The 25,632-nt window shown below is 41.7% G+C and overlaps 1 protein-coding gene across 1 annotated transcript in view; it reads right to left on the bottom strand.

The window, feature by feature from the left end:
- Positions 1-25,632, bottom strand: part of kcnq1.2 (potassium voltage-gated channel, KQT-like subfamily, member 1.2) — a gene marked incomplete at its 5' end in the record, with an annotated part of 150,228 nt that overhangs the window by 107,181 nt on the left and 17,415 nt on the right. The window contains 9 exons of the mRNA XM_079223149.1: positions 12,951-13,062; positions 13,408-13,461; positions 15,019-15,045; positions 18,635-18,797; positions 21,008-21,145; positions 21,315-21,410; positions 21,634-21,744; positions 24,003-24,143; positions 25,488-25,584. Coding sequence (XP_079079275.1) covers positions 12,951-13,062; positions 13,408-13,461; positions 15,019-15,045; positions 18,635-18,797; positions 21,008-21,145; positions 21,315-21,410; positions 21,634-21,744; positions 24,003-24,143; positions 25,488-25,584 — 939 coding nt within the window. The remainder of the gene's footprint in view (positions 1-12,950; positions 13,063-13,407; positions 13,462-15,018; positions 15,046-18,634; positions 18,798-21,007; positions 21,146-21,314; positions 21,411-21,633; positions 21,745-24,002; positions 24,144-25,487; positions 25,585-25,632) is intronic.

Genomic DNA, 25,632 nt, shown 5'->3' with positions numbered 1-25,632 from the left:
CAATTTCTCTGACAAGCTTTGAAAGAAAAGGATAAAACAAGGCCATAAAATTACAGTCGTAGGCTGGAAGGGACTTTACAGCACATATACACTTGCCGTATAAAAGAGGCCGGCCTTTCAGCACTAGAAGAGACTTATTTAGAGGGTTATTAGTCCCCGCCATGGTCCCTGGGGGGTCTTTCATTATGAACTGGGCTCTATATATGGTTGCTATTACCAGCAGTGGAAGAAATACACAGAGAAGAAAGAAGTGTGCGTGTGCCAGTGAGTTTGTATAGTGGAGGTGACAGACGTATGTATGGCCAAGGCTTACCTGTTCCACTTCCATAATTTAAAGCTTTTCTTTCAATGTTCGATGTTTTCAAGCAGTACAGCTACTGCTTGAAAACATCTGGCTCCAGAGGCATTTAAGTTCTTGATTGATAACCTGCTTCTTTATCTCCAAGTATTTCTTTCTTTCTCTTCGCTTTAATGCTCTAAATTGCTTATCGTTTTCTTCGTATACCGCCAAGATGTCACATGCCAGATAAACTTCCAGCGCCACATCTGTGAGATATCCAACCACACAGCAACAGTGTGGTTGCCTTCCTCTAAGAAGCAAAGAGCGTGGCAAATTCCAGTGTACTCGCTGTGGTGCAGCTGCAAATGTGCGGCTGTGAGGGGTGTCGCCTATAAAAACTGGTGCGATGCCGGGGTGATGCCGGTGCGATAGAGGCAGCACTTGGCAGCCAGGCTCTCGCTCCCGGTTGCCTTTTCACGTTGGTCAGAGCGATAAAGAAAAATTTGGAGGATGAGACTTTGACACATTGAAAACATTTCAGAGAAATCTTCTATTCCGCTCCGCTACCAGGAAGTTCAAGCCACTGAAACCGGCCGCTTCTCAGAAAGGTAGTGCGGATTTGGAAGCAGAACTCGTGGTCAGGTAGTTTTTTAAAAGTGTTTGTGTTATTCATGCCATTCAGAAACAAGTTCTGCATCAGGGTTTTCTGCAGGGTTCAGCAAGTGATTTAAGATCTTTTAATATGCCACATATTTAATACCCTTTTCACAGTAATAGGGTATAGTAGTATAATAGTAAGTTCTAGATATTAAGTTGTAGTATACATACATTCATTTTTTTACATTTAAAGCACATTTTTCAGTACTTTCAAACTGTATATAAGAATAAATCCTAGTAATATAATTCTGCAATTAACGTGACCTTGATCTGGAAAAGCAGCAGAAGATTGATGGATGGATTAACTATTTAAAAAAACTAATGTAGTGCAAACTAATGTAAGTTTTTTGCAAAAATTGACACTGTAGCTAAGAGTAGGAACGGTGTTTTCCACATCTCTGATGACATTGACTGAACAAACAAAAAAAAGACATTAAACAACTCAACCACACGCATAACTGACTAATATTAGAAACGTTTTAATACCTCAAGGCCCTTTTTTAGAGAACTGAATTCAAAGCTTTTTAAAAGACGTGCAAGTGTTTAAAAAGTGTTTAAATTCCTCTATAGCAAGTCTAATATAAACCTGCTGTGAAGTTATTTACAGTGTAGAACTTCCCCTAACCCATAGTCTCCATTTCGCTTCCAAAATTGGGTGTTAAATGCATATTTGAATGCAATTTCAGCCGACTAAAATACCTCTCTGTCAATGTTATATAAATAACACACCTCTTTCTATCAAAAAATAAAGAGAAGGGATATTTTAGAACAATCACACCTCCAAAGAAAACACATCTGAACTCTCCAACCTCATAATGGGATCCTTGAGGCGATGCCAGGTGGCCCATTTTAGCCAATTCAACCTCCGCTGACCCGGACCCAGCCTTAGTTAAAACACACAGAGTGGTGTTCATTCCCACAGGTGGGGCGGCCACACTTCCAAACACACGTAGGCATGGGGGACACATGGACACACGCGGATACATGCGCCATGTTTTAAGCTCCTCTGCGGGCAAAGCGTAGGCCGGAGCGTTGCAGCTAGCATTTAGTCCACCCGTCTCCTCTCCAGCAGGTAAACGCCCCGGGCCAGTAGTGTATCCCTTCTCCTGCGTGTAAGAGGGGATAAACCGCAGGGCCCCACAGACGAGCTCCATCAACAGGCCCTCTATTCATCTCCAGGGCCGGAACACTAGGCTCTCTGACGAAGCTCCGGCACCTGGCTGTAGATGGACGCAACATCAAGAGGCTGGGTGGCGCAGCACCGGTCGCCACACCTGAATAAACCCACCCCGCCCCGGCCCACATCAAATGGCACGGCTGGCCTCTTTGAAAACCAGAGAGCACGAGAGCTGAAAGAGTTCAGCAAAAAAAAAAAAAAAAAAAAGGGACCAAGAGAGTTGTAAAGGGCCGTAGGATTGGCTGTACAAACAGGCCACTCAGGTGCTACTGCAGATTACTGTTTTCATTCACAGGAGTGAAGAAGAAACTGAGCCCGGCACAGGAGAAGGAGGAGGAGGAGGAGGAGGAAGATGAGAGAAGCGCACACGCAAAAGTCGATAGTGTGTTTATACAGGTGCCTCTAATATTGGAGTGAGCAGGGAGACACACCTCGAAGAGACAGGGAAGCATCTATACTAAGTCTGGGAATCCTCCAAGTAAGATACTGGGTGGGGCCTTACTTTGATTTACCTCCAGTCAGAGGAGACGTTGCCGGGGTTAGGGCTCCGCCTACTGGGACGTCTGTTGGGCAAACAAAACACTAATAATGGTAAACAAAATGTGTGCGAGTGGGAGAAAACACACTGATGTATAAATGTAAGCGCGATTTAATTTCCTCCTCTTATCGCTATACTACTACGACTATTACTAAATATCAAAAACGTATTCCTAACGCATGACTACCATGACTATAATCCTTTGTTTGCATGGGCCTCTATCCCAGAAATACTAAATAAATGTTTGTTAGGGTTAATGGGTTCATTAATGAAGAGGAAACATATTTCGAAATCATCTGGAAGTCATCATCAGTTTGTTTATGGCTGTGTTTGTGTGGAAATAAATATCCTCAAGCTACCATATTTTGACTTGCATTAATCGGCTCCTAATAATTACATTTTGCATGGTTATGTTGGTTCATTACTAATTGGATATTTAACCTCAATGTTATCATGCTGCGAACATTTTTTTCCGAATAAATGCACAGAAGGATTAAATTATTATGAAGGAAAGAAACAAAAAAAACGTAATAGTCATTAACCTTAATCTGGAAGTGTGTAATGTTACCGGCACTCAAAACAAGCACTTTTCCATTTATTTATTTTTATTGTCCTTAAACAAAAGCCAGAGCAGCGATGACATCACAGAGTTGCTCAGTGAGTCATGTTGTGAAAACAGCAATTTCCTGAGACAATTTTCCTTTGTTTTGTTTTGTTTCCGCAACATTTGTGGTGTTGAAGAGATACTGGTGCCAAAGACAAAAGCAATGCGGGGCACAGAGGGAAGCTAGAGCCCGACAGATTTTTGCCAATTTTAAAAGCACCCCAGAGGCCACAAATATGTACACATAAACCATCCAGTTGCAAAAACATCTACTTTGTATTTACTGTTGGCCTTTCAGCCATCGTCCGTGTGACCAAACCTCATCGTTAGAATGAATATAAGCTTCCGTTGTGAGTATATTATTATTATTACTAAATAGAGCAACTGACGACAGTGAAATCTGTATGAATTGCTTGATTGCCCCGTCTTGTTTGAACTCCAGAGAAAAAGAAACGGTAAACAACAACACATCCGTCTATATAATCATAAGAGAAACACTCATTTCAACATAAACAGCTCTAGCACCGCTTTTGTTGTTTTTTTTGTTGTCACTGTACATACTTCTATTTCACCGTATATACTTATATACACTGCATATACTTTGCATTTTTTCACTTTCTTTATTGTTTAGTTTCCTTAAATTAATACGCTCTGCTGTTTTGTTGTATATATTGAGTATTTTTCATACCTGATATTTCTGTGTCTTCTATGTAACTTTGCTTGCTGCTGCCACAAACAAATGTCCCCTTTGGGTTTAATAAAGTATACATCTATCTATCTATCTAATACTGAACTATGGGTTATGAACCTACGTTTGGCTTGCTGCAGCTGTGAAGGATATCAGTCTGACGTGATTCACGTGCAGTTAATCATGCTGATTTGGGATTGACGCCTGATCCACCGCACCACACCAGGAGACTTACCAAACCATCATGCCGTGACAGGCTGACTTCACTCTACCGCTGTTAAGTGGAGCTAGTAGAGCCAAAAATGGCGCATGTATCATTTCTAACCACTGCACACAGACCAGTCAATAATCTGGCTGGTGGAAGTATCTTTTTTTCTTCTTTTTTCTTTGGTCTGGGCTGGTTTATTCATGCAGTACTTGCTTGCTGAGTCTATGGATTTTCCAACCTGCGGTGAGAGTCACTGATGGTCCCTCGCCATAAAACTTTCCCAGAACCACCAACACCACTGTGGGGGAGTACGACTCTCACCCCTTATAACAGCAAAGGGCCTGCATTAATGGGGGATGGCCAGAGCCCGAGGACTAAAGACACTCTTTAATTAAGTACTTCATGAAAATGCACTTTAGTGCCCTTGGTGTCACGTATATATAATACAAGATGGCTTGCTGATTTAGTTTCTGGCCCCGGTAGGAGGCTTTGTTCCTATAGAAGAGCAGTGGCATTTTAAACCCACAGCATAACCCTCACTCTATTTACAGTGTGCCACTTAGCTCTATGTGCTCTAAACCAATCAGGAACTTGATTTGCACGTAATATTAGATTTTCCTGTTTCTCACATGACTCTTATTTACGTAATCAATTTAACACTAAAAAATAAATACAGTTTGAAAAGAGCGGATGACTTTTACTGCAGAAGACATAACACGCGTTGTGCGTGAGAACATTTAATTATACAGAAAAGTCACTTGTGACCTGGAATGAGGTATGACGCGCTCCACCAGAATAAAACGCTCTCATCGTTTTGTACTATACACAAACAGAAGTTACTCACAAAAAGCGGAGGTAAAGGAGAACCCAAAATAAACTCAATTTAATTATTTTTTAATAGCACGTGTGATTTGAAAACAAACTGGTTATGTTTGTAGTTTTGTTGTATTTGTTTGGTTTCTTATGTATCGTGTCACAGTCTGTACGTAACATCATTTTCTCAGTCTTTTCTCTGGTGTTGCACCCCTGTTCTTTAATCAATGTACCACCTGTAAAGTTAAGTTTTTGCACCAATAAAAACTAAATAACCAATATTTACCTCCTCGCCATTGTACGCCTCCCACCAACTTCATGTTGTAGTTTATATCCATGTCTGTTCAAAATATTATTGCACCATTAGACTTTCTTTTAGATTTGTGTGAAATTGTTATTATTATTGAGTTAAGGCCGAAAAACACGAGGTCACAGTGACCTCTGACAACCAAAATCTAATCAATTCGACCTTGAGTCTTGGTCGAGGTTCTTGGCAAATTTGGAGAAAAAAAAGAATTCCCTCAAGGCGTTCCCGGATATCACGAGAATGGGACAGACGGGAGGCAACAGTGACCTTGACCTTTGACCTCCAAAATCTAATCTGTTCATCCTTGAGGTTTAGTAGCGGTTCATGCCAAATTTCGAAGAAAAAAAAAGAATTCCTCAAGGAGAGATTGACTGTTTCATGTTGTCCCATAACTGAGAAGTCACATCCCAATGCAAAGCAACGCAGAAAAAACAAATAGACATCGTAAAATAAAGTAAATTAAGACAAAAGATGTATCATATGTTTTGCAAGAGTACTTCTAAAGAAGGTTTTGTGCGAAACATTTAGCATATTCATAAAAATGGAATGACCACATGTATTGTTATAATGATCTTGCGACATTGTGCAAGATCATTGCCAGATTATCATATTGTTGTGCATCGCTGGGGCTGATTCAGAGGATGAATTTCTCTCCAAACAGCCTAAAATTGGATCAAATCTATCTTATAGTAGCAATCCTTCCATCTCCCCAAAGTAGAAACATATGTCAACAACAACAACAATCCAACCAGAAACATTATTCATTTTATTTCATGATTAAAATGTCTGAGGCCCGTACGCACTGCAGAAATCAAACCCCAACATATGAAGACAATTTAACTTTTGACTGTTCTGTACTGTCAGCTTAACCGTAGCATTAATGCTGGTTGTGTTTATTAAAAGTGAGAGCAATTAAACTATTTTAATGCGTCCAAGTGAGTAGAGGTAGAGTGGAGGTCAGCAATCACATAAAAAATAGCCCAGAGTGTGTGTAACGAGATTAACTACTGAATCCCTCCGTCCGGAGAAAATGAATCAGTGTGTGGCTGTTTTACTGAACCAAGACTATTTTCTGTCTCTTTTTATGCTCCACAAAATTGGCAGAAAGTCAAGAAGCTGGGGCACAATTTGTTCTTTTCTCTCGTAGTTTCTTTCTCTATCTTTTCATAAAGCAGCAGCACCCAGGCAGCTTTTCTTGCTGCAGGGCAGGAGGCCACGGATCTTATCCCCATCCGTTTGTCTGCGTGTGTGTGTGTGTGTGTGTGTGTGTGTGTGTGTGTGTGTGTGTGTGTGTGTGCATGTGCCCAAAGTGGGGGCCCCTGCCTTGTCTAGTTTGTCATTCTAATACTTGGCCGTAAAGCCAAAAATATTAAGAGGATTTAGTGGATATTTTCACATTAGATTCACTGTTGAATCTTGCATAAAGCCCCATAAAATAACTTCATGGTCAGCACATGTTTGGGGAGCACAACACTGAGCAGAAGGCGGAGCGGGTGGAGGAATGTGGGGTGAAACTTATTTCAAAAACATTAGTCAAAGTGACAACATTTGAGACTTAAAAAGGCTTATTTGACAGGCACCATGAATGCATTTCCGTGTCATCAATATCAGAGTACAGTGTAGAAGACATGGCGTACAGAGGCCACACAGACAAAAAGTCAATTTGTTCAGAACTCTGCACAAAAGACGCCGGTTGTTCGGCAGAGAGAGGCCCCTACTTGAAGAGGACAGGCCATGATGCATGTGTCTCTGCCTGCAATCCCTCCTGTGGCGCTGCAGTGGCTTTTCATTGTTTATCTCTGGCTAGCTTGTAAGAGGGGGAACTAATTAAGGGCTGCCTGCAGGTGGCCCATGCAGGCTTTTACAGGTCTGAGAGGACACACAAGTATGAGGAGGAGGAGGAGGAGGAGGAGGAGGGGCGGAGAACCTGGACACACCCAGCAGGGAGGAAAGGGGCCGAGTGCCTCAGGTCACAAGACGACAGACATTACTGATGTGGCGCTGCCAGACAGAGAAAAGCAGCAGGGCGGATCTTTTGGGTACATGGAGAGGTAGAGACACTATGCAGTTACGCAGAGGGGGGGGGGAGAGAGAGAGAGTTTCAGAGAGAGAGAGAGAGAGAGAGAGAGAGAGATAGGACGCAATCAGTGCAATCAGCTAAACAAGGCCTTCCTCTGTTTGGGGCCTAATAAGTGTACTTTGGAAACAAATGGTAATCTGCTTGGGTGCGGATTAAGGATCAGGAGCCCCGCTGGGGTTTGTTATGATGTCATTCTATAGCTCTATAGTCAACCAGGGATTGTCAGGAAGCGTACATCCTGAGAATGTATCGCTGTACCCCCACACTGAACCGAACCGTGACACAAATCAGGCCTCATTTACACGTTGCCGAGTAAACAAATAGTGATGGAAGTGTTTACAGTAAAAAAGGGAAATAGGATCTTGGCGGTTGTGGAACAAGTGTATGTGTTGTTGTTTTTTTATGTTATTGTTTTTTGTTTCTTTTCTTCTATTTGAGATATTTAATTGAGTCCAAATAATGACTGTGAGCTGGTTTTAAATAAACAAACAAGGCGATAATAAAGATGTATATTGGCAGTGTGTGTGTGTGTGTGTGTGTGTGTTTGGTTCAGAGGGGCTAAAAAGACAAGATTGCGTGCGGACGCTGCCCTGCACCACTTCCTTTTCAGAAGCCCAGAGACGTCACAGCCTGCTGTATTGATGCCTCACACACACATGTGAACAAACACACACACACACACACACACACACACACACACACACACACACACACACACACTCATTTTGGGGGTGGTGCGCTTCCGTGAAGCCAAACAAACAGTGGAGCGTTCCAGCCTGTGCTGTGCCGGATAAATAACAGTGATAGAGGTCGCAGTGAAGTAGAATAAAAGGCTGCTTGAACCAGAACCAAACTAAACGGAGTAAAGTGCCAGCTCATGTCAGATGTGTGGAGATACTCCAATTCCTGGATATAAAACAACAGAAAACTGATCCGGTGTGTGTGGCGTGCAAATCACCTCAGGCAGTATTGGGTGGATCTTGTAGCTGTCTGCAAGATATCCAGATAAGGATGCCAAATGGCAGCGCCGTCCTTGGTGGCGTGACACCAGGAGTAAAACAAAAGCACTTCTGGAAACGTGCCCAGCGTGGCCCAAATCTGAGCTCGGCTGTTAACAGCTGAGTTACGGGCACAGAAAACCCTGCATGTGATACATATAGACGCCGTCTGTCTCTGCAGCTGGAAGACTCACTCGCACACACTCAGGCTAACAACACCCTGCGGTTCCACGCGCACACACACACACACAAACACAATGAAGTTAATCAAAAAAATATGCAAACATTTACACGTGTCCAGGAGATTAAACATGATGAATTTCCCATTGCAGATTACCATGAAAGTCATATTAAAATAGAATATCCAGATGATTCCTACATCTGCTCAAGGGACTCTCATTATTCATCAGAAAATCCAACTGTAAAATGAATGTAATGCTTTAAAATACTTGTATGGAGTACTTGTAATTGTATTAATGATAATGACCCTGAAACAACACAGCAGCAGTATGTTGCGCCATCTTTTGTTGGGAGAACAAGGGCTCTGACGTGACACGTTAAGATCACACTTGAAGTATCACTTCTGGAGCACTTTAGGCTTCAGTGTCACTTTGACGGTGGCGGGTGTCAACATGTTACATTCATGTGTAAACATTGCATTATTATTTTAGCGTGACATCTAACTAAACGCTCCTTTCTTGGCGCCATCAATCATTTCATGATGTATGACAATGACATTGCTGAGGCCAGCAGTGGAATGTAATGAGTGCAATAATTTTCTCAAGTACTGTACTTAAGTACAAATTTAAAGAACTTATTTCCATTTAATGCAACTTCATACTTCTATTCCACTAAATATTGTACTTTTCATTCCACTTCATTTGTCTGACAGCTATAGTTACTAAGATTTAAAAAAATGTCACACCCTTGCTCTCCTGATTTTAAATGTGATTGTTTCTGATTGACGTAAAGATGAAGTTAACCCTTATGTGTTGAGAAGATTCTTATTCTTAAGTTAAATTAACTATTTATAAACAGCTGGAAAATGCATCATTACAAAGCTCGTGATAAGTTGACTTTTCAGAGATACTTCAGAGGTTTTGGACAGTGAAGCTAGAAATATATGATGAAATGCATCCTCTATCATATATTATCATCTATATTCTATAATATATGATACATTGCTGCAGATTGAATTTAAACAGTATATAAATAAACATACAGCAGTAAAAATGACATTTGGGCAGAACAACTGACGCAGTATGGAGTGTGACAGGACGGACGGGTTGAACGAACACAAGGCGTGGTCACGTGAGTGGCTAGTCCCTCTGTAGTCACATGAGTCCTTAGTTAGTCAAGTTAACGCATGGTTGTATGAAGAGAACTGGACGCACTGTTGGAGGTGGCGCCACAGTCGTTCCTATGAAAGTTGCTCAGTGGGACATGAAGCAAAAACAGTTTGACTTCAAAAATTACCCAAATCTAAGAACGATCGTCTGCATCACCGGGCTTAAAGAGCAAGCGCACAAGCGTTTCCTTTAACCCCGCCTCCCAGCCCTCAGTCCAGCCTCGTTCTCTGGCTCATTCACCTGAAGGCCACCGTAGTTCTCCATCATGCATGGACAAGGAGGGGTGAGCAGAGGGGTATTTAGTTGATTGCAAACCACTAGATGCCACTAAAACATACACACTGTTCCTTTAAAGGATTTAAATAAGGATTTAAATAAGGTCTAAATAGTTCGTTCTGGGAAGTTGATTTACCTCAAATATATATATACATTTATATGAATGTATATATACATTGGGAAAGATATTTCTTTCCCAATGTAAATCTAAAAGAGAATGTATTGTTGTTTCCCAATGGAGGACGACGGACCTCAACATTGTAATTCCACTGTTTAGCCACAATATAAATTTTGCTTGTCGAAGCCCGTTGCTCTTCCTGGGGGCCTGACTTACCTTCAACAACGCTCATTTCCTGAACTTAACTTAAGTGTTTTTGTTGCCTAAGTCTAACTTCCTGTGAAGACGCCACTTGTCTGTGTTTATTTTGAAAAGACACGTAAAGCATCATAATGTGAAGCCTAGGAACACTGACCAGGCATTCACAGCATTAGTGTCAGAATGTGTTAATATTAATAAAAACACATACAGGGAACGTTTTACTGCAGAATGATTATTTTTACTTGTCAAACTTTAAATGCATTTTACTGATTCTACTTTTACTTAGGTGAGGTTTTGAACACACCCATTTGACTTGTCATGGAGTATTTTCACACTTTGGCACGGATACTGTAACTCAAGTAAAGGATTTCAATACTTTTTCCAGAACTGGCAGAGATAATAATAAAATGGCACCACACACACAGAAATAAAACTTAATTGTAGTTACCAGACGTGGTCATTTCTCTACACATCAGCACAATGCATTATAGCTCAGTTACCTTGCTTGATATAAAGATTGCCACCACAATTTTAGACACGAAAATAGTATTGTACTTTCGGGTAAGTACAAAAGTTTAGCTATGGTGGGAAGTTTTAAGCATGCATCAGTAAAAAAAAATCGTTCCATTTAAGAAAAGAAAAACAGCCCAGAAAATAAAATATGAGAAACTATAGTCACATTTTCCAGGAGTGGCGCACATATCAAATTCTAAATGATTAATAAGAGTAGTGCGAGTCATGGTATGTTAAGGATTACATTTTTCATGGTCTCCCTTTGACCAGCAGATAAGATCAGGGTGGATGGAAGGACGGGGAGGTGGGGAAAAGTGGAAAAAGAGGGAAGAAAGAACGAAGTACAGTGCCTTGAGGAATTCAAGTGCTTTGTGGAGAAAGAGTCCTGGACCAGTGCCACGAACGGGAAGGCTGCAGGAGAGACAAGCAGCGTTCTGCTGCTCATTACTCTCCTTTTACTGTAAAGGTTTGTTCGGTTAATGCGTGTACATGATCGTCTGAGAGCGAGGAGCATTTATCTTATTAAATATAATGTATTAAAACTGGAAATTCAGGGGGAACTGTGTCAGGTTGCACCCTATATGATAATTACTCTGTGTTCCTTTGTACAAAAGGTGAACTAAGCTTTTGGTTTTCAAGAGGGCACAGAGAGGAGAATGTAGAATGAATAGGCCAAGAAGCCAGAGATGGCGGTGAGTACAGCAGAGGAAATCCTAGATTTGCAAGGCCAACAGAGGGAGGATGCAGAATACTACTACATTTCCCTACTGCAGGACTAATAAAGGAATATTTAATCTAATCTATGAACAGCATCCATTGACACACACATTTGAATTCTAGCCGCTCTGTGCAATATGTTAGTAATGACCACATTGTGTGGATATTACATGAAATCAGTCCATTGGAAAACCTATATGCAGTATGTTGGAACCACCAAAAGGACATAAATGACTGTAAATAAAAGTTGTGACCGAATCATATGTTCCACCAATCATGGGAGAACAAAACAAGTAATAAAGCTAACTCTCTGTTGACCCAAATTAAATTAAATATGGTAAATATATATACTACAATAACATACAAAGGAGTTAATGCAACATACATTATTATTAGTATTATTATAAATACCCAAAACAAACACTGCATGTCAATATGGCACGTTCCAGCACACAAGCTGCATCTCTCGATCTTCATGAAGCCATTTCCCATTAATAATGAAAGGGAACAACCACACACACACACACACACACACACACACACACACACATCAACTTCATGGCGGCCCCATGTAGTTGAGTAGAGTATTTTAAAGCCCATAATCTACTGAAACCTCAAACCTTCTGCATTTTGTCCTATGGGACTTGGTATTACCTGCCTGCCAAGTATGTAATCGCCTAATCTGTATGCAATGATGCTACATAACTCGGTCCCAGTGGGAGAGGCACTCCAGCACTCTCCCACTACTGGGATTAAGCCAAACAATAGCGTTGACATGTTGTCTCCACTTTGCCTCGATGTGAACACTGGTAGTAAGTGTCAACTTGTCAAAGCACAACGCTGGGAGGACTGGTCTGTTGATACTGGTGAAGAAGCAGGCGTTAGTAGAGAAATAATAGCGGTCATTAACTCGCTCTGCTACGGCACGTCAAAACAGGAAGCAAAGAAAAATCTCATTATATCAGAATTACGGGTTTTTTTGTTCACATTAATGAAACTCATTTGAATGAGCGGGTTCGCCGGAGGAAGGAACACGCATTCACAATTCACACAGCAATTCTCAATCCGACGAGGGCATGTGGTGACAAGCCATCCGGTACCTTAACTTGCCTTACAACCTATTGAGAGGGATTTCTTTGACATTTCCCTCAAGACTAAAGGGATAATCCCCTTTATAACTCTATGTACCTGATATGGCCTTGGCCCTCGCGAGTCCCTTTAACTCTCAAGAGAGTTCAACAAAACAACTTCATTTAGAGAGCAGCTAGAGGGGCTCTCTGGTCTGACAAAAGGCCTTTAGCTACAACCGACAAGTAGGGAAATCAGTATTATATGTATCAAAGAACGGGGGTCAGCGCAGGGTGATGGATCGGAGGGAGGCGGGGGCTCCAGAGGAGAGCAGAAGGGAACATTTTCTGGGACTTACTTTACTTTCACCACTGGCAGGGGGATGTTCTCAGTCATGTAGTCCAGCTCATCCGTTAGGCTGTTGGCGCGGGAGATGTCGATGGAGGTGCTGTGATCGTGATTCCCCCTCACTGCCAAGGACAGACAGAACAGATAATAACTCCAATGCACTTATACTGGGCAGGTTTATACAGGTCCATCTATACAAGTTGAAATCTACCTAATCTATACTGAGGATTTTTTTCTTCTTTCAATTAACAAATTAAAAAATGTGTTTATTGAAGGCAAACATTCAAGTAAATATGAATGCACATGGTTTTTTACTGTACATCTTAAAGGATTAATTGAATGTGCTATGTTGAATAATAGTAGGATTTGAAGAAAAAGACAAATTACAAAGTAAATTGAGAAGTGCAAATATATTGAAGTGTCAGTATCAGACACATAAAGGCAGAAATAAGGAAACAGAAAGATACCTGGGGAGCTAGGGCAGCTCAGAGTGTAAGACGACCAAGAATGTTGAGGACGGCCTGATGCCATGCAAAAATAGTTAAGAGAGAGGAGAAGAAGAGGAAAAAAGAAGAAGAGATAAGTGCATTTCCTCATTGTTTAACCGTTTGGTGCACAATATAAATGCTACATTGTTGCATTAACATGGAGGTTATTCAAAAGGATGCAAAACTTCCGTAATTCTAGGGTGAAATTATTGTATTTCGGTTGGGAAAAGGTGTACGCGTCACATATTTTTCACAGTTTATGTGAGGAAACAGACATTGCAGCGCTCCAGCTCAACAGTGCAGCTGGCCAGCTGCTGGCGTGTTGCTAAAAACAACAGCAAAGAACAACATGCGTAGCGAGGTCTCGACCTGCAGTCAGACTGTCAGCGTCTGAGTTTGACATGTCTCTCCACCAAACCACCAGGCCTCCATTGTGATAAAGAATGGAGAGGCAAATCTGTATGAATGACCAGTCCAATTCAAGCAGAATCCATTCAGCCTCTCTTGTATTCCATCATCGAGTTTGTTTAACATTGTCCAATCCGGAAGCAGAGAAGGTGATGAGGGGGAGAGAGAGAGAGAGCGAGAGAGAGAGAGAGAGCGAGAGAGGGGAGGAGGGTGACCAGAGCTAACAAGAGCCACCTTTAGCCTCAACCTCACTGAAGGAGACGTGAACTGGCTTATCGGCTACACAAACAGGATAAGGGTTTATTAACAATATGTAGTTTTATCTGGCCCATCAGTGCAAATGTGTTTGGCTTGGAAAGTATGAGCCAGGGGCAGGAGGGAGAGGGAGAGGGAGAGGGAGAGAGGGAGAGAACAAATGCAGAGCAAAAAAAGACAGAAGTACAGCGAGAGAGACAGAGAGAGACAGAGAGAGAAAGATTCTCACAGACAGGGAAGTGGGTGTGGCCAGACAGATAAGTGGAGCGATAAGCCGGACACTGACTAAATCAAACAATGAATGACCAGTTTATTTCTGACTACTGGAGCTCCACAATGGCAGCTTACCAACTCCATCCCCCTCCCTCCCTCCCTCCCTCTCTTCAGAGTCCTAGTCCAGGTCCCCACAGGCCCCTGTCCATTTCGAGCCAGGCCAGCCCTGTTCCTCACCCGTGGTGTTGGCAGGGCACCCAGTAAAGAAAACAGGCCATGTCAGCCCAGGACCAGTGTCTGAGTCTCCCTGCTTGGCTCTGGTTTGGTCCGGTTGGGGACAAAGGCCCAGCCAGCCAGCGAGTCTAATTAAAATACTGTCTGGGCCACATTAAAAAGGCAGGCTAGCTAATGATTAACACAGAGGACTTTTTCATAGGAGTGAAAAATGAAGTACTTAACCAGTGACAGGGGCTAGTGGTTAGACACATACACTGTATACTCTTCAGCTTATAGGTATAAGAGGGACATAAAAAGAGTCTCAATTCTGGTTTTCTTGGTACAGCTCAGGCCTCAACATACAATTGATTATGAAATGGAAACTTGAGGGAGCTACCATGAGACCAGAACGTAAGGGTTGACATCATCTCTGGAACCAAATGTCAGAACCCATAATTCCAATTGTGTGCACCAAGAGTTGTGACGGGAAGGACTCACCTGTTTGTCTAAACGTTCTGGTGATTCCTGCCAAGGGCGGACATGACATCAACATGAGAATGCAACATGGCCGGAGCGCACAACAATGACAACGTCATTCCAACTTATGGAATCAAGCATCTCCATCAGTTCCTGCTTTGCAACACAGCCGCATTTCTGTTGCACAATTCTTTTCTCTTTTTATGTAACACGATTCATTTTATGCTCATTTCTGGACCAGAAACCGCCTGAAAATGAGTAGAATAGTAAAAAAAAGTTTCTGTATAAGTCGTCAGTATTAACATCTTATTGTATTGTATAACTTTGCTTGCTGCTGCCACAAACAAATTCCCCCCTGGGGATGAATACAGTATCCAATCAATCAATCAATCAATCAATCAATCTATCTATCTATCTATCTATCTATCTGTCTATCTATCTATCTATCTATCTATCTATATCAAGTAATACATGTGTTGCCACACACCTATATTTGAATGTATTTCCTTAAAGAAGCTATAACACGTTTATTTTACAGTAAAAATATACCAAACAACAATGTGAAAACAATGTGACATGGTGACAGGGTTTGTTTGTTATGATGAACCTCCAGTGAGTTATCACCAGGATCTATTCAATTCAATTCAATTGATTTTGTATCACAAATTTACCTCGGAGGGCTTTACAATCTTTCCAAGGTTTTACAGCGAGCAACTTTAATGATTTGGATTTGCATTCACCGGGTGGACACAGACTCCAAACAAATGATAATGCTGCTTTGCATCTGCTGAATGCAGGAATAAGCAACTGTTTGCTAAAAAAATTACCATATCAACTTATTAAAATGTGATCACTGGAGTGGCCAAATAATGTGTTTATCTTCGCAAGAAGATTATGTATTCGGTGTGTGCATGTGTGTGTGCATCTCTGTGTCTGTCTTTGCTACAGCTAATCTTGAACACTGCTGGATCCATCAGCCTCATATTTTTGTGTGGTAATTTATGACTGTATGCTCAAGGACCTCTCATGGTTGCTCTCTCTATAGCAGCCGGTTTGGGCTGCAAGTGATCAACAACTGCTTCAGTTTGGACTCGTTTCCACCTCCTTTGCATGCTTAGGTAAGACAATTGAACAGTGCACTGTGAACTGCAGTTTAGCTGCTCAGAGCCGAGGCAGAGAGCTGCATTGATTCACATTCAAGTGTATATGTTATACGAGTGAACAAAGCATCTGATTGATACACTTGCGGCCCAGACAGGAGGAATATGTGGGTTGTATTTATTCCATCAGCAGTGGTCGTTGCAGACACATCTGGTGGAGCTCTGCACTCCACAGAGGACACTTTTCTAGTTGCAAGCTTAAATAAGAATAGATATGAGGGAAACACAGGTGACAACCTCTATTCATTCATATTTCCTTGAGGTCCTTAGCAACAGCCAAACGTCATTACAATGCGATTTGTAGTAGAAGACTCAAAACATAAATCCCAACAGCAAAATCTAATTTAAACCAGTTTTCTATTTCGGACAAGTGTTTAATCAAACTAAACGGCGTATAGTGCTCTTTGAAGCAGTGATGGTTTAAACAATAAATAAAGTTGACATTGCAGATGCCTGTTTTATGGCTCTGAACCAGAGATCATACGGTCCCATGCTGTTTCAACTCGGTACATCATCATTACTGACGGCAAGCTACAGGCTGCAGGCCTCTTCACATGGTGTTATGTCATCCACAGCTCGGCCAATTCCTTTTTCCACTGTATAGTCTGAGCATGTGTGTTTATGTTTAGTTCATGATTATAAACGCAAAACATTGTTTTAAATAATTAGAAAATAAGATCTGCATGTTGACCGCTTGTTTTGTTGCTAGTAAATATGAGAATGAATACTGGTTCAAATGTGAAATCTAACTTGTTTGACAAAGTTTGATTTGACAGTTTTTTCACATGAATTTAAAACATACGGTACGTTTTCCTTCATTATATAAGATCCACCCAATTAAGATGGAAACTAAAACGACATTTCCCCTCATAAGCGGTCTCTCCTCCAGTGATGGTCTGCCTTCATGTCAAGTTTATGTCACTCCAGTTCCTTTTATGATGGCACACTTGAAAAAAAACTCATAAAGTGCATTTATTAACCTGGAGTCTGGGTTAATTAATTTGGCGGGGATGGCTTTTAAGACAGGAAGTTAAACAACCGCCCCCCCTAAACCAACCAGCCATTGATCAAATACTGTATGTATAGACTGGCATTTCAAAAAATAGTTTGTTTTGTTATGGACAAGTGCTGGAAACACTTAAGAACCACAGTTATCTGGATGCTGAAACCAACATCCTGATTTTGTCTGATCTTTTTTCAGCCTGTTGACAAAAAGATAGCACAACTTGGCTTTGGCATGACTGCAGCAATATTGGTGAACTGCAAGTAGTATAACAAGAAATTCCCACTTGTAACCTTGACAAGTCTATATTTTAAAGTTTTTTTTTAATTAAGCCCAGTTTGAGTGTCTGTGGCCGGCAAAGTGAGGCAGTAAAGAGCTTGTAACCATGACCTCTAATCACCACAGACAGAAATGGCTTCCATGTGGCCTACTGAAGACACCTGGCAGCCATCTTGGGTCTCAGCGTATCAGGATAGGCCTCTATTTACTGTGTGAAAATGAGAAACCAGCACATCCCAACTCATCTCATGTTGTTTTAAGGTCTCCAAACAGTAATCTTTTGCAAAAGATTAGCTCTAAAAACACATTGAAAGAGGTTGCCCATCTGTAATTACTTGGTACTTCAAGACCAACAATGATAACATGATAATTCATTTTAATGACAGAAAGTTTAAGTGTAAGCTCTATGAGGCTGTACTTAGGCTTGTGTTTACACCAGCATGTATACATAAGTAATCACTGCCAGATTTGCTCACATGTGTATCATGTTTTACCAATATATAGCTTCACAAAGAATTAACTAATGAGATGACTGCGTATGATCTCAGTCATGCAGCAGCAGGAAGAGCAGTCAGCACCCAACAGGGTGAAAGCATGAACGTCTTTCTACGAGGCAAAATGTGTAAAAATAAGTGTAGATTTGTTCACATTATCAGAACTATCCTAAGTGTATCTCCTGTATTTGTTCACAGACATTCAGAACAAAAAGTATGAACTAACAACTAATAATTTGAAATCAACTGCCATAACATGTTTTATCCATCATGGAGTTGAACATGTAAATGCCCTGAATGCAAAAAACAGTGGAGAATTATTATTTTTTTAAATAAAGAAATATTGGATTTCAAAGGCCTTCAAGGCAGCATGACATCATTCCAACATACAATATTTCATTATTTTTTTTTAAAACTTATTAAGATTACATGCAGTAACTCACATATAACATGGCATTCTGAGCTGAAGTTTTGAATAAAAGTTCTGTTTTGAAGACGTCCACAATGAAGTCCGTTTAATCAACCGTAATAAAACAGGGCTACGTGCATTCATGTGTGATTTTGGTAAGTTGACTTTTCTTTGTTGGAATATAATTAGTGGATCTCAGACTGAACAATGAGTGTGTGACTTTACCCCGTTATATATTCTTGATATCAGTTTACTGTACATTACAGCAAGAGCATAAGAGCAAGTGTATTACCTTCAACAGCATCTTTGGGCTCGTCCTGGGAAAAAGAGGCATCTTTCTTCTCTTCCGAGTCATCAATGTGATCGTAGGTGATCTGGGGGATCGTTATGGCCCCCGAGGACACACCCATCGAGCCGTTACCTCTGGGCTTCAACCTCCTCTTGGTCCCCTTTTTCTAACGGACAGAGGAAACAACGACAGTTAATAAGCAAGAAGTGTGTGACTATCATGAGACATTGTAATCATAACCAATAGTCTTTAAAGAGCCTTTCTGATATGCTGTGTGAATAGTTGATAGCAATGGAATAAAAAGAACAAAGTGGGTCATATTGTCCCGTTAAAAGATGATGTCATGGTCAAAAAGAGGAGCATTTGACCCTTCCCTTCATGCTTTCCCTCTAATAATTAGTATATAGTTGGGGCCATTCTACCTTGATCGACTAGACGAGTGACATTCAACATCCCAATACCCAGTTTGTAGCCTTGCAGGTGCTGCATATTATTTTGAGAACCAACACAATAATCTCCATTGGTCAACGGGGTTCATGCATGGAGCAAAATTACCATAATGTTTGGGAAAACCATTCATTGCACATCAGGTATTATTAAATTTGAACCGATTTCTAACACTGTAGCTGGAAGTTGTTTTTTCAAAGTGATCGCCTATTAACAACGCAGTCCACTTGAATACGTTTCAGGTGTTCCACATTGTCATGGAAACATATTCTCTGAACAACACGTGAATTCATCCAGCCATTTCAGCAAAGTGTTAAAACGCCATGCTAAGCCCAAAAAACATTGACACACAAAATCAAATTATTTTTCTTTTAGTACCTGTAAAGTTCACATTGTTGTTATCTTACCAAGTGGTGTGTGCTCGCACGCTGGTGACATCAGCGGTACATGTTTAATCTCAGTTTCATTGAGATCATAGCTATGGGATGTGTGAGTCAGTGAGTTTCTGCAAACTAAATGGTGCCTAAAGAGTGGCTAAATAGTGCCTTCAGTCCAATCTGTAGACCCTCTGACCCACACCAACGTCATGGACGTGGCCTATATGGAAACTCATTTATTTGGACTCAGAGGATCAGACTTTGGCATTGACAAGTGGCCAGCAGTTCAATCCAAATACCCGATTTGAATGACTCATTAGCGGGGAGAGAGAGAGAGAGAGAGAGAGAGAGAGAGAGAGAGAGAGAGAGAGAGAGAGAGGGATTTGGTGGTGTCGTAAGAATGAAAGAGAAAAGAGAGAGAAAGATGGAAGGGCATGAAGTAACTGTAACAGACACTGAGTCTATTAGTGAGAGAAACAAATAAATAGACTGATTGAGTTAGATATAAAGAGGAGAGGGAGAGAAAAAAACATTGTGAATTGGAACGAAATAGACGAGGCAGAGAGGCGGCAGAGGAAGATGTGCAAAAAGAGGCGGGAAGAGCTGGGTGGAAAAAGAAGGCGGGAAAAAAAGTATGTTAAACAGGGAAGAAGCAGGAGAGGAATCTTGAGAGACAGAGAAAGGGAAGAGGGGAGAGTCGGAGGAGAAAGTCACATGCCGAAGCAGAAAAGAGCGGAAGCAGCCTTCCTTCTCCCCAATACATGTGGGTTCAATGCTACACAAAGATGTTTTTGTTGTTGTTCTACTAGACAAAGGTTTACTCCCATGAGAAAGGCGGCGGTGACATCATCTCAACTGACTGAGGCTTTGTCCGGAGGAGACAAAGGCCTCAAGTCATCCCGTTGGAGTCAGGCCTTCGGGGGAGGAGGAGAGTGGGGCATTCAGTGTATACGTGCATTTGTGTGTCCTTCCGCGTGCGTGTACGCTTGTGGGAACTTAACTTGCCCTTTTATGCTGTATGGCCTCAGCACAACACGGCTGATATTGTTGTGAAAGGTGAGCATACAATGTGGGCCATTTTTCTGTTTTTTTTTTAGACTTCTTGATCTTTCTCACCTCAGGTTCAATGGGCTATTTGAGAAGAAAATGTTTTTTCTCACATATGAGAAATACCACATGTGTTTATTTGAATTTTACAATGAGATGTCTAGAACCAGAATAATGAGCAATTAAATGTTCATACGATTTGGGTTTAAAGGCTGGCTGTTGTTACTTTTTTTTCCGGGTGGGATTCCACCTTTATTAGACGGATCAAAGTAAAAGGGACACAATAAACAGTGGAGGAGAATTCAAAGCCAGCATGACACAAGGTCGGTGCCTTCGCCCACAGCCTCAAAGACATACTTTATATTTAAGGACATACGAGTGGTTTCAAACAGAAGGCTCGTTTTGTCCTGTTGAGGAAAGTGAATCAATCACTCCTGAAAACTGCACAAAAGACGAGCCACAAAATACACTTTGCTCTGAATATAGGTTGAACTGAGACAATTACCGAGATGTTCAGCTTCCTGATATTAGGGCTGAAGTTGTCAGGTTCCACTGTGGTGACAGTCTCTGGAGTTAGAACATACATTTTCCATGTGACAGCACAGCCGTTTGGTTTCTCTGCTGCATAGCACCTCCAAAGTGTCTGAGGAGGACAGAATGTGTGTTAGTCAATGTGTTGAGGCACGTATCCTATTTTCTTCTACTTCATAGGAGAGTAAGCCAGTGATTAGGAACCATTAGCCAGTGATGCTGCAATATGAGCCACAAATTCAGCAATGTGTGAATTGCTAAGATGAACTGCAAACATGTACCTGGATGAGGCAGGCTGCAGCAGGGATCTGTCTGTTGAAATGCTTCTGTCTTTGCTTCTGTTGGACTTTCAGGGCAAACCCCGAGCCCAGGATACCCTGATTGGAAATAATTAGGTTGTAAAAAAAAAAAGTTGGAACATTTAGTGGAGATTAAAAATGTAGATCCAGAATCTCTCAAAAAATAATGCAGATGCCAATGCCTAAACAAAACAGAAGTCAACAGACTAACAAGATTGGGACTGAATGGAACAAAACATTTTCATAAATCTTTCCTTACTGTTCGAGAGTTTCATGTGATTCAAATTAAAGTTATATTTACAGCAGGCAGGGCGAAGAAGGAGATGGCGAAGACGCTGAAGCAGGAGGCAATGGCCTTGCCTATCCACGTTTGAGGAATTTTGTCTCCGTAGCCAATTGTGGTGACAGTCACCTAAAGACAGAGAGTGGATGAAATATATTTAGATGATCACTGGCAGATTGTAGGCATATGTAACATAGCAAATCATGTAACACACACAACCCTTCACTGATGCAAAACAGGTCAAGACATTTGGGGCTGATGGAATATCAGCTAAATTGAATGGACACCATCACAGGGCAGGTTGAGGCGTGAAACTGGAAGGTGCCGGTCTTGAATCTCCTTTATCCTGTCCTTAACCATCGACGCGCCTGATAAAAATGCAATGTAAAAGTAAATAATGCCTCCTTTCATGTCAAAATGTATAGATGTACTCAGAGAGATATTCTCATTCACTCTCATTTGTAACAAACTGCTGAGGTAATGAAAATGTCAGTCAATGCAGAGCTCTCAAAGGGTCACCAGAGCAGTCTATAACAGGAGTTGGACAATAAAGAGAAAGTTCATCAGCCTTTCTGGCCTCGTTCCACAACTGTCAGCGATGGCCGGGGCGTTTGAGGCTCTTGCTCCTCAAAGGGAATAAGATTCCCAACCACTAATCCTCAGTGAGTGTAGGAATTTGCCGGGGTGAGGGGAACAAATACCTCTCGCATTTGCATGTACACCCACTCTGAAAGCCGAGCCAATTCTGACACATTCAGAACTCACTTGGCTTACCGTGGGTGTCTATGGAGTATCGCCGCCGTTGTGCGCTAACACAAAGCGGCTGATGTAAGGTGAGATACTTAAAAGGGCTTTGGGAGTAAAAAAAGAAGGAGCAAGGGCGGGAAGGGTGGCTGGGTGTATGTTGGGGGGGGCGGGTGGAGTGGCGGGGGATTTAATCCCTCGTCCACAAATCCGATGACTAAACAATGTCCTCCTGACCATCAGAGTGGAATGGTCTCCTCAAAAACACCCCTCTTATTCAGAATGTAGGGTGTGTGGCAAAAACCTCCTCATGTCTACACAAAGGTCATAGACTTGGTCTTTAAATATGTGTAAGTGTGTAACTGTCTATTTGCATGTTTATATGAATGCTGATCTGCATGCTTACAGGCTGTATGAGTGATTATACCCAATTTAAATTGTACATAAGCACCACAAACTACATCACAGCAAGTTTAGCAGCTCTCTTTTCCCCTCATTTTCTCTTTCACGCTTTGCCCTGGCAGACGTTAGACGGGGTTGTTAAAATAAAAACAGCCATTACCTAACCGTCAGCAATTGGCAAAAGGAGAAGAGAGGCAGGGAAGGTAACGGAGGGAGAGAGAAGGGGATATGAATCATGGCATTGGCTTGTCCTCCAGCTGTGCCCTGCACCTGCACATCCGAAAGTGGAAACCATGCCAAGAGAAGGAATATGCAGACTGGAGGAGCTTAGCATTCTCCAATCAGTGCAATCTCATTTCAATAAGCACGCACACACGAACACTCACCAACCAGACCCAACCTATTGTAATGGCGTATCATGACTCACGTTTACAGTCTCAGGAAAACAATAAAAAGTGCAGATCCCCAACCGCGTTTCTTCTCTCGGCATTGTGAACAGAGCAACACAAACAGCTTTTCTTCGACTTTCCATAGAGCAGTGAGGAGCACTGTGACCCCTCTAACCCTTGTTACATAAAAGGTAGTAATCCCACAATTAAAGTTTTAATTAAGGGAACTGACACTTTATATTGGTGCTCTAAAAGTTCTTTGAGCCAAAGAGCCCAGAGGTGAATGCTTTATTACCGTCTCTTTGTGGCACGCTGATCCCCTGCACAAGGCTGCCATAGGTTTCTCATTACTCTGCGCTTTCAATTCAAATGTTTAATTAACTACTCTGGAAACCTGAGCCTCCGTACAGAGGGGAATAAGCGAAACCAGCTCTGCGCACGAAAAACATCAACACACACCTGCGTCTGTGTTGAGTGTCGCGGCATTGCGTGCATGCTACACAAAGACCCGACGAGGAAAATAAAAACACAAGGCGATTCATAATTAGACCAGCCAGGGTGGCCAGCCATCTCAATCATTTTTTTTTTTCAGTTAAGACTCCACTTGAGATTCCATTGTGCCGATTTCTTTTTTTTTGTTGCAGCTTTCTAGAGAGAAGAATCTTTTTACATGCGATGTGGCCTTTCAAATGTGGAGGCGATGTGGGAAAATTCAAGTAGCATTCAAGGGTCCAAGTAAAATATGCATTGCAAAAGACAAAAGGCAGATAATGGACTCGTACAAATATGCCGAGAGTACAAAAACATCAGTGAAGGGCGATGTAATTCTGTTTTCTAGTTAAGCGGCCTTACCACGCCCCACCACAGGGCATCAGCGTAGCTGGAGAAGCCGGTCTTGCCCTCCTCATCCACAGCATCCTTCTCCGCCAAGTAGACAAAGTAGGAGGAAAAGATCAGGCCCAGGAACCCGATGTACAGGGTGGTGATCAGCTCCTGAAAAACACAGCCGAAGGTCGATACTATGAAAACGTTGTATGAAAGAATGTTCTACGCGTCAAGAGAGCCGGGTTGGTGACAGTGCACATCAGCGTTACTTCAAACAACTTGTATGTTTCAAAGGAGCTGTGAGCGACGCGCTGTAAGCTGCTGCTGACTGACGCCAACCTACATCCGTCTGTATGACGTGTCAGGTCAGTTATAATAATAAATGTGCTGTTTGGGTCTTGCTCACGAAGGGAGTAGTGGCGTAAGTTTGCACAAGGTACACTTCTATGAGTGCTCTCAGGCCTTGACTGAGAACTAATAGCGGTGCACTTTGTGTCAGCTAGGTCACCCACCAACTCCTGCATAGCAAGGAGGATAAACGGGGTGTGGTGATTATTATAGCCAAACATACAACGTCCAATCCACCCTAAACCAATCAGTGGTACATTTTCATTATCTACGCCAGGAGGATCATGCCATCGGTCATTAAGTGTATTAAACTACAACTTTCATGTATCAGCATTGGTTTTTGAGTTTGAATTAAGTGTGATTCACAATGCTTTAGATCCCATTAGTTGCGTATATCACCGGTTGTTAGCAACTCACTTTTTTTATGTTATATACAGCAAATATAGAGCAAGCACTTCAGCGCTCAATGGCTAATCTGAGCACATATCTGAGTTTAGTCTGTGTCTTTACACCGACCTACTGACACTGCTAGAGGCAATATATTTCTATATTTCTACTGAACAGATCACATAATTTAAAAACAGTAGTCATCTAACAACAGGGAGATGGCAACAAATGAAGTTCTTGGTTCAAGGATCTGGGGCTCATCTAACATTTATTTTCTTGACCTTTACATGAAATCCTTAACTGATCAGTCATGTTCTTCTTATTCATCAAAGAGACATGAATGTCAGGTTTGACTATATCACGGATTAAGAGAAAAGAACATTGCATCCTTGGTTTTATTGTGCATCAGCCTAATAACATACTAAAACATGTCTACCAGAATACGGTGAAAAAAGAAGGAGGTAACCTTGACTATCTTCTCCTTGTAAAGTCAGGTCTGCTGTGGCTTATTTGTGCATGAGTGCATGTATTTCTGACAGTGCACATCTGATTTGCTGTAATAAGCAGTAAATTATAGAATGATCAGAAAGGTGGAGTTGGGTCTGTACAGTCATGCTGTAGAAGAAACTACAGCTAAGTGATGCAACAGGAGTAATGCTTTATTTTGGTCCTCTTCTGATCTATCTCCATCTATCCTCATGTGATGAGGAGAATAATGCAAAAAAACAAAAACTATTTGCTTGTTTTTTTTAGCGTTATTCTTTTTCTTTTACCTACCTGTCGATGAATGAAGACTACAGATCCCAGGAGCCTCCACGTTCCTCCCTGTCGATCCACATGCAGCATGCGCAGGATTTGGAGGAAACGGATGCCCCTGCAACACACAACAACACGTCGTCATCTCCTGATCCCTCTTACTCGC

The sequence above is a fragment of the Taurulus bubalis genome (assembly GCF_910589615.1).
Source record: "Taurulus bubalis genome assembly, chromosome: 9".
NCBI classification, from domain to species: Eukaryota; Metazoa; Chordata; class Actinopteri; order Perciformes; family Cottidae; genus Taurulus; species Taurulus bubalis.
Note: the sequence above shows the minus strand (reverse complement) of the source record. Positions and strands in the feature narration are given on the sequence as shown.